At 42.9% G+C, this 14583-nt stretch overlaps 1 protein-coding gene across 5 annotated transcripts in view; it reads right to left on the bottom strand.

The window, feature by feature from the left end:
- The window catches only part of LOC8034360 (pre-mRNA-splicing factor CWC22 homolog), a 35387-nt gene that overhangs the window by 18203 nt on the left and 2601 nt on the right, over positions 1–14583 (bottom strand). For 3 of the 5 annotated variants that reach the window (XM_029968482.4, XM_029968484.4, XM_029968483.4), the window contains exons 3-13: positions 14052–14404; positions 12056–12158; positions 8794–9282; positions 6720–6848; positions 2933–3026; positions 2721–2849; positions 1127–1262; positions 655–758; positions 459–561; positions 313–375; positions 174–254 (exon numbers count right to left, since the gene is read on the bottom strand). In XM_029968482.4, the coding sequence (XP_029824342.2) occupies positions 174–254; positions 313–375; positions 459–561; positions 655–758; positions 1127–1262; positions 2721–2849; positions 2933–3026; positions 6720–6848; positions 8794–9282; positions 12056–12158; positions 14052–14404 (1784 nt within the window). Of the gene's footprint in view, positions 1–173; positions 255–312; positions 376–458; positions 562–654; positions 759–1126; positions 1263–2720; positions 2850–2932; positions 3027–6719; positions 6849–8793; positions 9283–11092; positions 11345–12055; positions 12159–14051; positions 14405–14583 lie in introns of those variants that run through there. The other 2 variants (XM_029968485.4, XM_040498563.2) reach the window with 1 other exon arrangement.

Genomic DNA, 14583 nt, shown 5'->3' with positions numbered 1-14583 from the left:
ACTATACACTGGACAATATGGTAAGAGCTTTCTACTATCCTGTTGTCTACCCATGTTTCCCCTATAACTCCTAACATTTTGTTTCGTGCCTTTGACCCTTTAATGAGCACAGTACTATAGGTTTGATTAACACTTTTAAAAATGCAATAAAAAGATGCTGCATTGAAAAGTACCTTGAACTTCTTCGTCGTCCTCCTCCTCATCAGAGCCCTCGCTCCCAGAGCCCTCACCCTCTTCGTCACTTGGCACAATGTCTGAAATGAAGTAGCATCGTTACCACCCAGATCAAAACCCACAAGAAGCTCTCATTACCTCTTGAAATTTCCTTGTACCTCTCCTCATTCTCGAGGTACTCGGGGTCAAACTTGAAGACATCTGCAATGAAAAGGTGATGCAAACTTGGAAGAGAACTCCTTGCAGCAGATGGGTCACTATCATTGGCTGAGGTGATGACATACTTAGCCCATCCTCCCCGTCCATGGGATCGTCGAGGGCCAACAGGTGGGTGTACTGTTCTTCTTCGCTAACCAGGTCCAACTCCTTCAGTACGCTGGGATGGGCCTGGGAGAGAGGAGTTCACGATGTCAGTGGCTAAAGCTCACCAAAACTAGGAACCAAGAAATGCGACAGGGGATAGCTTGCACGAAAACTTACGCTGAACCCGTCTTTCCGGATAGCGAATATCACTTCAATCATGTACTGAACTCGTTTCTCCAGATTAACTTCGTGCAGGATGCTCCTAAGGCGCTCAAAGATGGCTGAAATCAAATTTACAAAATAGGTGTAATAAACTGAAATTCAATGGCACAACGATTCTCAGCCCCACAAGCACCCAGAGGCTGGTAACAGGTTCAAAAGAATAAGCTCACGTGGGTCTAGCCTAAAGTGCACCAAAATGCTTTAGAGCGTTATGATATGATAGTGTTGTATGCAAATTTATATTATATATTGAGGTATCAATAATATATAGGTTTCTATTCACCTTTTGTCCCACCAAACAGCTAATAAATACAGATACAAATATGACAAAACTATCAAATGCCTCAACACAATCACTACAGCTTCCACCAAATGCAGCAGCTAGCTCTCTCCCCCCCACCCCAGGAAGGTTGCTTGTGCTCCTCACCATGGATTCCCTTTGGAGTCAGTTCAGTCAGCTTCATGCCACACTCCTTGAGGAAGGCTATTGCCACCTCTACGGAGTCATCCGTTGGATTCCCCAAAAGCAATGTGAGAAGTTCCAGTGCCAAAACCTCGTGGGCCTGCAAAGAATAACATCAAGGGCATCTGTACGATCCCATCATGTCCTAACACAGAAGCTGGTTGATACATTCCTTGTTTATAAGTTTTCCAGGCTGTTACGTTCGCGAACGCCGTTCCCATAGAATTCCCAGAGCGACAAGTGCATTAATTTCCAATGGGTTGCGTTTGCCATCCCAGTTCTTATATCCAAAAACAGCCACCCGACACGGATGACGCAAAAACAGCCTGCTTCAGACAAGGCAATTTTCCCGGTAATTTGGGGGCTGCTGGCGAATTGTTTTCTATAATTCCCTAGGGCCCCACGCCGAGACTCGAATTGCTGGTATCGAGTCCAGCTCAAAACGGGCAAGCAACTCCAACCACTCGGAGACTTTTGAAGAGGCAGGCCAGTTATTACCGTCACCACCACAGGAGTGGTCATGCGACCACTCCTGTGGTGGTGACGGTAATAACTGGACAGGAGGTTTAACTTGATTTTGGTTTGAAATACCGTAATATACCGCTGAAGCACCCACTTCATTCAAGCACCCACTATAAACATCTCCCAAACTTGGGAATTGTGGGAAGCAACCGATCTGACCGGTCAAGCGCCCGTGTCTAGATTAACCAAGTTTTCAGTGAAAGAAGAGTGGGCGTTTCCCCGCTATTTTACGGTACATTGTTTTTGCAACTAAATGGTTTCAAGGAGATGAAATAGTATTCACAATGCCATGAAACGATAAAGAAACAGACTATTAACGTGTAAAACTTTCTGTCTAAATAGAGTAATACATTTAAAATTTTAATGATCCTGATAATAAAATGCAGCAATTCAAGCTTCACGAGTTGCTACGTGTGAACGCTGGAGGCCCATGTTCCTGGTGTTGTGACGTCAAGATGTTCGGGGAAAATTTCCCATCTGAAGAGGGCTTTAGGAGCTACATCGGCAACCGCCCTCACCTTCAGGCTTCAATCCCCCTCTTTTTCATCTCAGTGCCTCTCTGTGCTACCCTTTTTGCTTGCCCAGATGGGCACAACCTCGTCATTTTTTTTAATGCGATTATAAGATGACCACTTCTTTACACCCTTCCACCAAAAGACATTTTAACAAGTACAATAGTCCTCCACAGCCACGGAAGTCCACTCAAAATATATTGTGAGAGTTGTTTCCAGTCTTGTTGATAGCACCCCTCAAAACCATGATCGGTTTTTATGTATTTTTAGATCATACATTGTTTAACCGCAGTCCCCTCGAAAATATATGTGACCAACATTTCATGAAGGAATTAGCTGCTTCAGGGCCATACTTAGACTCAGCAAAACATCAACTACCAGTGTGAAGGTCCCAGGAGGTCTGTTTCCATGTTCTTCGCACCATCTATTATCCACTCACATTTTTTTTTAATGTTAGTGTTACATTTATTAATACCTGCAAGGCCCTAGGAGACCAGCCCACCTTATAAGACAAAATGACTCACCACTTGTTGATTCAGCAGGTGGGCAATGAACCGGACAGAGGCCATACAGCTGTTTTTGTCGTTACGCTGGAAGGCCCGCCGGAACTGGATCACTAGACGTTTGAGGATCATCTCCCCCGTCTGCGGAAACTGTTGTAACAGACAGACGAGATGTCAAATCTCCAGGTCAATTCGGCAGAGACGTTCGTTGCGAGGACTAAGAAGAATCTCACCTTGGTGTTGATGACAGAAATTATCGCCGCATAGACGTGCGTAAACGTGGGAGATGCAGCTTGCGCTGTCATAATCGTCCGACACAGGACACCTCTGCACAAAAGGAAATTCAGCCCATGGTGAAACAGTTTCTCTTCAAACATGCACGCCTTGGAGGGCATCCAAAGATTACGTTGCCCCTCACCCTGGCGTTCCAGGTATACCCGAGTCAATACCACCTCAAATGCAAGGACCCTCCCCACCAAACGTCATCATGAGTGGATCCACGCAGAGCCACCTAGATCGCGTCGGTATCGCCGCGTTGTGCGGTGTCTCTCAACGGGAGCGATGCCAGCACACGGCGACACCGAGACAGAGAAGTTTCTCGTTGAGCTTCAGCATGTTTGGTGCTTTGGGGTGGATCCACTACCGACGATGCCACGCACAGGCCTGGTCCTCTAGGTGGCCCCAGAGCCGTGTATGTAGACAGTTTGGTCATTAATTGGTAAGAAAAAGGCAAAAAGTAAGAATGCGTCATTGGCCGAAATTGTTTCAATGACCTTGGGCGCGATGATTGACAGCTTTTGCGACCAACCACTAGCCTCAAATATTCTCCGAGAAGAGGCAATGAGCTTAAGAGGGCATAGTACCTCCAAACACCATAGAGAATACATGTAGATTTTTTTATGTTTTCAAAAAATTCCTACATGACAACCGCTCTTTGTATTTGCTTGAAACGTTTACGATAAAGAGATTAATACTTAATTGGTGCATCGCTGCAGATCACATCTCTAAGTATTTAGTACATATTTTTTTTTTAATTGTGAAATCAACAAAATACTGTTGTTTTGACGCTTTTGGGTTTAACGTTTTACATAATTTTTAAAAAGACATTTGTGTTTGCAGCATTTTCTATAGAACTTAATACGGAATCGATGGGTATAAAAATAATTAGTGTAGGTTAATCCGTTTCAGAACTACAGCAATATTTACGAAAGCAAGTTTTTCAACTATTTTTTATATGTTTTGCATTTTGTTTTCCTCCCACTAGATGGCAATCTCCGTCCGCAAGGACTAATAAGGACTTCGCAAATTTTACAAAAAAAAATGCACCATCTGTGGGCAACGTTGCACAAAGTAGTAGCGCGATAGGTTAAGAAACCAAATTTTCCTTGCGATTTAAAGAGCCTGGCGTCTCCTTGTTTCACCCTGTAGAATCATGTCCCGTTTTCACTAGTTTCGAAATTGGCACCGAGCGAGTAGAAGCAGATCGATACTATGCCTACTCGTTACAAGTATATTTTACGAAAAATGAAAGCCGTTTACAACACTCTAAAGCGGTTTACAACAATCCAAAACTTTAGTACCCCCCCCCCCCCCCCCCCCCCCCCCCTTTTTTTCGATGGAATGTCCTGTTTTTTACCTTGAGGAATATGGTCACCCTACTCAAAAAATACACATACCAGCTTTTCGTTTCGGGTACGTCTTGAACTAATCTTTTTCACTATGCGAGCACAAATCGATGCAAGTACTGAAAGCAATTATGCAATTTTGACGTTTTTGTAATTTGGTAATTTAAATAACTGTATATATTTCCCTTTTTTTTTAAGAACGTAGACATTATAACCAAACAGGAACTTCTGTACTAAAACGTGCCGTGCGAATTGAAGACAAATACTTCTTTTTAATGTCCACAAAAAATAAGCTATGCAGCATCGATCATACCGTTTCCTTTTGCACATTACGTGATGTCCTGTAACGCGAAAGCACTGATGTAGAAGTGCTGTGGAGGCGACACGAAAAAATTAATTTTGAAGTGAACCAAGGGAAAGGAAAAAAAAATTGATGAATTTTTACGTTAAACATTTCACTTCAAAGTAGAACTTCAACCAAGTGACGGTTATGCACTATCATGCCCATTTCAACAAAGTTGGGAGAACGATATATTGCGTCTTGTGAATACACATGTGGAGCAGCATGTTTATGTTACAAGCATTGTGTGTAATTGTTGCGTAGTACCTGCTAAAATAAGATATTATTTGAGCACAGTCTCAAACGTTTCCGCCTACGTGTGCTATGAATACAGCAACTCTGTTCATAGAAGAAGTGATGAGAAAATGGCGTGACGTTGATGATACGATTGTGATTATGAAGTAAAACGTTCAATCAACCAATAATTGCGACCTGTCCGGTTGCCTCGGACCCCGACAACTATATCTTTTCTGGAAGGTCCATTCTAATATTTATATGTTTTGTGGAGCTCATCAAGCAAATAAAAATTTTCCAACAATGAGTTGAACCTACATGAGTTCCCAAATCCAACACAGTGCTTTTGAATTTTAGCACAGTAGATAGTTCTGCGAACAGTGTGCACTTCTGTGCAAGTATTCCTTTAACAGTTTTGCAAAATTGAAGATCATCTGGATTACTCAGAATCACTGCGGTGTTGATACTCGGGGAAGATCAGACGGGGACTTTGGCACTGGGGGTAACGGACCGTGGCATTTGAGACGGGGGACCTGCCGCAGGACAAACGTGCTGCAATCGCATACCCTTTCAAGGTCATCGCTTGGAAGAGTGCAGGCGTCCAAAAACCTGTTTTTCTTCTTGTATTTTTTTTTTTTTTAGGGGGGAGGGAAGGGGGGAGGGAGAGGCACTGACTGTCTTCTTCTTTTGAGGCTTTTGACAGAAGCACAAGGAGAGACTGGCAGAACAAGCCCACGATTCAGTTCTCTCAATGGATGCGTCCTGCCTATGTATGCATACTTATTTCTTTTTTTTTCCTTTTAGTAGTTGGTGGTTCTTGCCGTGACTCGGGTGTCAGTGGGTGCGTTTCGTTAAATGCATACTAACTTTTTTTATTTTTTTTTTATGGTAGTTTATGTGTTTATAAAGTATCAAGGTAAACAAAAAAAAAATTGTGCTTTGATAGAAAAAAAAAAAAGAAAAGGAGAAACTTCCTCTGCCCAACAACAACGTCGCACAACACCGTTCGGGGGTTCTATTTCACACAGCTGATAATGCAGGTTTTTTCACTTCGATACTAGCCCCCATCTAGATAGAAGTCTCGCGCTCAACCACTTAACGAGCCGCGCATTATCTGGTGTCTGAAACAGATGAATAGATACAGGTACTGCGCCCTCTTAACAAATACCCTCCAATCACAATTTCTAGGTAAGGATTTATACAAGTATTAAATTTCAGCACGCTAGGGTTGAAATTTGCAACTCTTCGTTACTGAAAGGGCAACGTATGTAACGTTGTCGCCATGGCAACCTTCAGAATGTACTCAGTTTCTTTTGACTGCATTCGTGACCACGAAGGAATGGACAGTAAAAACTATGAATTTGGCTCCGTGGAACTTTTGACCTCCTTCCTTCGCTTCCTTCCTTCACCCCCCCCCCCCCCCCCCCCCAACCCCATTTGTGCACCCTACATTCGCAGTGTTGCCTCATGTTTCAGGAAATATTTCTCATCAATGACGCCTTTCGTGGCTCAGTAAACACACTGCACCTTAAAACTCTCCTGTTACAAAAACCTCTTACAATTATACATTCATGTGCTTGCAGCCTCATCCAGAAACAAAAAATACCTGCACCACGCTATGCGAATCCAGCGCATTCTTACTTTGCAAGTTAATCACGGGAGGAATATGCGGCGCTGGCGGTGCCGCCGCTTTCTCCGCTCCACCCCGGCTTCCACCGGCTCCTCCCATTGACCCGACTCTCTCTATACACGGCTCTGGGTGGCCCGAGCCAGAGTTAAATCAAACCAAATCCGCTCGCACAGAACCACCCCAGACCTTACCTTCCGCGGACAATGTTCTCGTGCAGCAGCTCTTCTATGATGATCTTTATGTTGCCTGTGTTGGCCTTGTTCACCAGACCGTTGATGCTCTTCTTCAGTGCTTCCCAGGCAATGCGCTGGTAGGCCATACTGCACAAAACGAAAGCCTTGTTTTATTTGCATGGTATAAAAGCATGATGAGCTGAAAAATTTAGTAACTGAAGCATGTTTTAACTGCAGTATGTAATGAAAAAAAGAAAAAAGAAGAATTAATGCACCGCAAAAATGATAGCTGAAAAGCTGAGAACCTACCACCTCGTGGAGAATGCTTGTACTAGCAGAAGCTCTGAAGAGCAGACTATAGTTTCTGTTCAGATTGGAAGCTTGTTGCTCCTTATGCGTGTTAGCTTGTCTGGTCAATTGCACCATTTTAAAGCTGATTTGCACACAAAGGTGTCCTTGGAAGATTTCATTTGGAAGAAAATGTTTAAGTGGGCAGGGAGTGTTCACTGATCAATTCAATGTGGTCTGGGATAATACACCCCATGACTAGCTTTACGCTGAACTCCAAACAGTGACAGTTAACTGCCATCTCACGAATGCAGATAGACTTCAAAAGCCTGCCCTTATAAATGTTTTGGTTTGAGGGCTTCTGTGTCAAATTAGTAACCTTACAATCAATTTCGCATTAACAAAAATCTGAATAGTTAATCTTTAAAATAACTAACAAAGAAGGAATAAAAGACACGGTTATTTATGAGCTATATTATTTAAGGGGAATGGAAGGGAAGGGGGAGGGGGGGGGAACTGTTGGACGACATTTCTACGACAATCAGTTTGGGTCTAGGTATGCGATGTCCAAAGGAAACCTAATAGCATTCTCTTTTATTAGTTCTGCTTTGGACCCTTCTCAGAAAAGGACTTGCGTAAGTCTTTCCTGAAAAGAGTTCTGTGCCTGTGCAAGCTGCCCACATGTACTTTGGTGAAAATGTTTTTGTTTTTTTCTAAAGAGTATCCTCTTCAAAACAGTCCAGGAAAAAAATCTGTTAAAATGTGTACAAGTTCACAAGATGTGATTTTCCCGTGCCGCATCGCTCAAGCAATATAGCTCTGTCACCTCAAGTATAAAAGATTGGAGAAACCTGACCAGTTTTACCCCCTTTTGTCACGGCAATGCTGTGGGTAGCAATTTCACCTTGTGTTATGAAATCACCATGTGTGTTAGGGCATGGTACAAACCCAGATAAGGCAGTCATATACTTTCATACCCAGAGCAAATTCTGCAACAAATTCAAAAGGTTTTATAGGTTGAACTCCCAGATCTGAAAAGCTTAGGCACAAACTACGGTAATAAAATATTTCAAAAAAGTGATTCACTGGAACTTGTGGCAGGTCGTTCCGAAGCCGGAGGTCTGCAATAAAATGTGTTGCACTACACTTTTTTTCACCTCAAGAAAAAAGGAAGTTTTGCGCATTGTCGATATGCTGCGCGAAGTAGTTCTTACAAGATTTGGTTGTAGTAGAAAGAAGTGATGCCTTTGGCATTTGAAACTTGGCAAGGTAACACATATCCAATCTAAGATGCACCTACATATACCTTAAATCTCTACATAAAGGGAAATTAGTAATGCTCCGTGAAGAACCACTTTTTTTACAACGGTTCTTGAAGTGAAAACGAGTGTGCGGAGAGCAAGTCATCTGCTTCTTGCGCAGGGGTTGCGGTGAGGTCAGAACGACGCCGAGATCCGATTGGCTCTGATTGGAAGGGTAGTGGGTAGAGCTCAATACTAGATGCCTTGAGGTTTACTCGCTATTTTTTTCAATGAGCCAATAAGAGCTTGGCGTTCTGACATCGTCGCAACCCCCGTGCAAGAAGCAGACGAATTTGCGCTCCGCATAGCAGCAACTACTTTAATCTACTGAGGCTCTTACTGCCTCGCGCAGAAAGGCATTGCTGCATTTTAGAAAGGCCGTAATGCTGCTTAGGAGTCTTTCATAAAATACAGAAAAGACTGTCACAAGACTAACTTCCTTGTCTGCCTTGCATTTCTCCCAGAAGAAGCAAAAACCGCCCTTCCCATGGAATTGTACCCACCTCGATTTGTCTGTGATCTGTTCCTGCATCATGCGGAGCCGGGCTGGTGGAATGTAGGCACCGCCCGTGCGGCTAGTGATCACATCTTTCTTTCGTGCCGGCTCTTCTGCCGGAGGGCTCCGACGAGACCTCCGAGTACTTCCATCGACTCGCTCCATGTCCTCTCTCCTGTCGCGGTCAGGGTCCCTGTCACGCCTACGATGGTGGTCTTCTGCCCTCTGTCGATCATGGTCATCTTCCCTCCGCCGATCGTGGTCATCCTCCCTCCGCCGATCGTAGTCGTCTTCCCTTCGCCGGTCATGGTCATCTTCCCTCCGCCGGTCGTGGTCGTCTTCCCTCCGCCGATCATGGTCTGCGTCACGCCTCCGGTTGTGGTCAGACTCCCTCCTGTACTCAGGCTCCTGCTTGTCATCTCTCTTGCGGTCATGGTCAAGTTCTCGCCTCCTGTCGGACTCCCGCTTCTTGGAGTGGTCTGGATCTCTCGGTGGGCTGCATACAGACCATTGATGATACTCAAAATGGCTTGCACAGATCTGAGTGTGGCTACAGGAACTATGACTGTGAATTATTAGATGGTAACAATTCGACTGCAACTTTCCCCATGATTACCAGAAGGACCGAAAGCGCGCGAAATGTGAAGTCTTTGGTCCTGGGCTTACTACTGGTCAGAGCCGCTAAAGGCTTCTTTCTAGTCAAAATACAAAATATAAGTGGCGCAAACCGTTTCAATTATTTATAAAAGCAGTTTTTGTTCACTATTTTAGATCAGAAAAGAAACAAATGCAGTTTATGAAGTATGGAAACAAAAAATGACCTGTCGACGTACTCGCCACCAAGCGGTGGAAAAGTCGGCGCATACCAGAAAGGAGTATTGGGATCAGGCGCCGACACGGAAAGGTCTCGGATGTACGCTGCGGTCGTATCGACTGGAGGATCCGACCGGTTCCGAGCGTTCCGAAGGCCTTCGGCGAGCAGCTTTGTCTTGCGGTTTGGCCGTTTCGCGGTATGGCAGCTCGAAGTGGCTCCCATTCTGAACTGATCTTTACCCCGTGTTTGCTGTCATTTGTGGCCAATGAAGCGTCATGCCGAATTACTGTTTAATTGCGCAGCAAATGCAATGAGAGCCTCTGGCTGCCCGCTGCATACAGCCTATCCAGAACATGCTTTAGTGGCACCCTCTCGCGCCGTCGACACTGAGTGTGGCAGCCGTGAGCGCTCGCTGAGCTCACTACCCCTCCTCTAGTTCACGGCCACTCAAGCAACCGAGGACGTCATGAAGGAGGTTATTTTTTGCTTGTTTTTGTAATCTTAATTTGCCCATAACTTTTTAAAATAAAGCAAAATTCGAGAAAAGTGTTACTACGTTCAGTGCAATCAGGTTCGGTGCAAATTAAAAAAAAAAAAAAAAGTAAAAAGTTCTCGCAGGGTTAAATTGTGTGGACGACTTATGCTGCATTGCCCTTTAATAGGTAACAAATTCACCATTATATATATATATATATATATATATATATATATATATATATATATATAGATATATATGCCAGACTAGCAATTTAATTTCCCACAAGGTTAAACTTCAAAACTCTCAACCGTAGCGGCCTACATCCGCAGAGTTCAGTGTATCAACAGAAACGACCATCAGTATTACGCGCACGTTCGTACCGTATAGTTCACACGATTCAAATTCAGTACTCGTTGGTGAATTACTATGATCAAATTAACAAATGCGTAAGAAACCGGGGAAAAAAAAAAGAACCCCGAACGCACGCTCAACGTTCACTATGCTTTCAAATAAAGTTCTACCAAAGCTGGTTCTATCCCGCTACTGCTCACATCTACGACGTGCTTTACACACGAGGTAGTCCTTCACAAAAATTGCGCTAGACCAAACCACAGTAGACCAAACTAAACAGAAACAGATCGAACTTTAACGCACATTTCCAACACAACAGATTGCTTTTTGCAAACGACGCCGACAGCCCACTCAAAACACGTGCTTAAATCGGACGTGTCAAACGTATCTAAACTGAATCGGGTTGTTTCGATCGACAAGTCACCTCGTCGTGTCAGACTCCAAATGAAAACACGAAATTTCCATAATTACGTAGTTGCCGAACCCGCGTACAAAAATCACAATGACATCGTAGGTATCCTCCTCGTACCAGATACAGGTATTCGTTCAATAACAGCAACTGGGCTTCAGCAGATAAAATGAACTCCACGGCTCTTTAAAAAAAGCTAAGCAATTTCAACAACGCAAAAGAAATTTAAAAAAAGAAAAAAGGGGATAGAATACCTTTCAGACATTCCTGTTTACACGGGGAACTTATCAGAACGTTCCGTGCGAGCGGTAGAACGAGGTTGACGAGTCGCCGAGTCGCTGCGACCATAAACGCTATAAAGGCTTAGGAGGGAAGTGGCGCCCCCTGCCAGGAGCTACGATGTAGTGTGCAGCTCGGAGACGTCCACTCATCAGTGGGGACGTTCGCTAAAAGATCGACCCGTACGCAAAGCTTAAAAGGCGCAAATGCCAGAATTTGGGTAATAATATTCATACTCCTGTGGAATTTCGAACAATTTCGGTTAGTACCAGACGCAGTCAAACGACATTTTGGCGGTTGTTTGCCCGGTTTGCCCGTACTCCCGACGTCATGTAAAAAATTGGTCAAAGAAATTTAAATAAAAATAAAGAAAAAAAAACTAATAGTAATAATCAAAATTGGTCAAATAAATTTGAAAAATAAACAAAAAAAAAAGAATAATAGTAATAATCGCATGTCGCGAGAGAAGTCAAGAAACCACATAAAATAAATCTTTATAAAAATCCTCAAATACTCAGCATATTACTGCTTAGGATACAAAGAGAGAAAAAGGAATGTGAAATAATGAATAGAGGTTCTTGAATTTGTGGCAGCACACTAAAATTAATAAGATGTTCTGACCACTTGTGACCAACTGATGAAGTGAAATTTATACACATGTGCTCACCCTTGTTTTGTACGTTTGTGCCAGGGGTGCAGTATGCGCATCCCCAAGTTTTTTTTGTTTTTTTGTGAAGTTGGTTCTGACAAAGTGACCTCAGAATATTTCTGCTTAGGATTCAGAGGAAAGCAACTCGACAATTTCTATAGGGTCTTGAATTTGCAATAGCGGACTGAAGCTCATAGCAAAATGATTTATTAAAATCACATGCCTTGATCACCGGTGACCATTTACAAGTTATAACTGATTAGGTGCAAATTTATGCTCATATGCTCACCCCTTCGCGGCGTCTTTCGAAGATCTGTTGCGATGGCACTCTAACACTTTGGAATCCGTGACTTCAGTCCCCTTGCTAGCAGTGCATGAAGCATGATGAGTTTCTGTTTGAAAAAAATTCAAACTTAGCTTTAATAGATGCCTTGCAAACATTGCTTAACCAAACATATGCTCCCCAGTTAAAATTAACTGGATTAATGTCAATGTGACTAGACATCATTTGTTTTGTGGTGGCACAAGACAAAATTTACAAAAGTTTTCAGGTTTATGCATCTTTTAATGTATGAAAATATTACAAATATTACACAAAAACAAACATTACTAAACATGTAGTAGGTTTACCACATTTTTCAATGTGGCCTCCAGAATTCCTGCACTTTAAAACTTCATTACACTACTCATTCATGGTCCTCAATTCGGGTTAAAGCAGATGGCTGCACAATAATTTTACCAATGGGTTGCGGGAGTGTGTAGGTAAACCCTGACATAATGTAGAATGTTATTACAATGGCAAAGAGATTACTTTGAAGTATTGAAATTTTAAGAAATAAATCGGAGAACCAATGTCACTGCTTCAATTCAAAGCATTTAAGATAGTAATTGGCCCAAGATGTTACCCTAAAGCTAAATCGATAATAACTAGAGCTTACTGATTTCAGCTTACATTTTCTTAGCAATATGGAGATAAAAATGTACTTTTCCTCACAGAAAAGTAAAGACCACGGAGTTCACTTCTCACTATTTTGACTTTCGGTTACAAGGATACATGACGGAAGGCAGTGTCCCCCAAAAAATTGCATGGTAACAAACATCAAAACCAAGCATGAAGGTAATCGAAGACGTAAGGAAGAACTTGAAAGTAGCCTCCTGGAAACCTCAAAGTGACAGTCAACATTTTGTTAAGAGACAGCTCCTTCAGAGGAAGTCTCAGAAAAACCTAAAGTCATCTCTTTGTGAAACGTCACCTGCCACTCTGAATCTCTAAGGAGATTCTTTTCTAGGTCATAAATATGTTATACAAAAATTATGCTACGTCACAGTGGAACAATATTTCTAAACAATAAATGTAATAAATCTTGTTTTAAAAAGCCTCTTAAAGTATATGGTTTTAAGGACTATTCCTCATATGCCATACTTCTAACATTAGGTACTATAGTCCGTTGCAACTCAAGAAGGTGGGGCAAGGGTAAGGATGGCCGGGGAGGAGGGAGCAGACGGAGCGCTGGAGAAGAGAGGGGGAAACCTCCTTCTCTCTTCAGTGTTTTGTGTCCTTCCTCCTCCCCAGGCATCCTTACCCTCGCCCTACCTTCGAGTTGCAAAGAACTAGAGTGAGAGTGAAAGCGGCACATTTGCCCCCCAGTTAAATATCCTTCAAATAATAATTTTTTTTCTTGCTTTCAGATAGCCTTTGTTTGCTTGATGGTGGCATACTTTTTTTTACTATTCCACTTGCGAGCTGTTGCCACATTTCTCATCATGGCAAGTTTCCCTTGCATAATTATATGGCAAGTTTCCCTTGCATAATTATAAGTCTAAAAATTATACTAAGTGCCACATTTTTTATCATGGCAAGTTCCTCTTGCATAATTATAAGTTCAAAAATTATACAAAGTACAAGAGGCCTCAAATATCACTCTTTGTTTCAGAAAATCTGCAGTTTGTGCAGGTTTTGAACAGTACATCCTTTTGGAATGTCATGCCTTCACTGCTCCTTATTTACTGTGTGATGATCTGTTTTAGGCATAAGCAGCACCAATTCAGTATCGGATATAATAAAGACGCTGACACAAAGAGTGGTACCCGACATCATCACACAACCCAATGTCTTTTTTTTTTTTTTTTTTTTTTGTGAAGTGAGTGAAATTGGATTTAACCTTATTCAACCTAAGTTTTCACCATGATTTTGGAGGTGTAACTATGAAGAGGAAATTAGGTTTATCTCAAGAACACAGGGCCCTAGCTATAGCTGCTGTCAACAATGCAGCCTAGAACTTCACCTTTGACTAGTTCAGTGTGCTTCGTAGCCACCTTATGGCTGGATGCCGATGCCTTCTTGGAACCCTTGGCAAGCTTCGGTGGATCTTCAGCAGTCACCTTCACAGGCTGCTCAGTTTCAGCACAACTGGCATCTGATGCCAAGTCCATTGTGTCCTCGAGCTCTGCCTTTGTCTTTTCAACCCGAGACACAAAGCTGGCACCCACAGTTGAAAGCATAGAGCCCTTCAGAGGGCTCTTGATCTCCCCTTCTTCAGTACTATCACTGTGGACACTTTCAGAGTCTTGGCCACGATACAGAATCACCACTTCACGTCGTCCTCGCTCACGATCCCGCATCCGTTCTTCTGCATACCTGCCATCAGGTCAAAAGAAAAACCGTTTGTGTTTGATCCTGTTTTTGACACAAGCTTCTCTCAGTGGTTTAAATACCAAGTGTGCAATGCCACGCCTTTTAGGTTTCCCTTAAAATAATAATCAAATGAAGCACATACACCTTTGCAAGTCCGATCTCACGGCGCCACCATGTTGCCC

The sequence above is a fragment of the Ixodes scapularis genome, unplaced genomic scaffold, assembly GCF_016920785.2.
Source record: "Ixodes scapularis isolate PalLabHiFi unplaced genomic scaffold, ASM1692078v2 PGA_scaffold9__187_contigs__length_104089568, whole genome shotgun sequence".
NCBI classification, from domain to species: domain Eukaryota; kingdom Metazoa; phylum Arthropoda; class Arachnida; order Ixodida; family Ixodidae; genus Ixodes; species Ixodes scapularis.
Note: the sequence above shows the minus strand (reverse complement) of the source record. Positions and strands in the feature narration are given on the sequence as shown.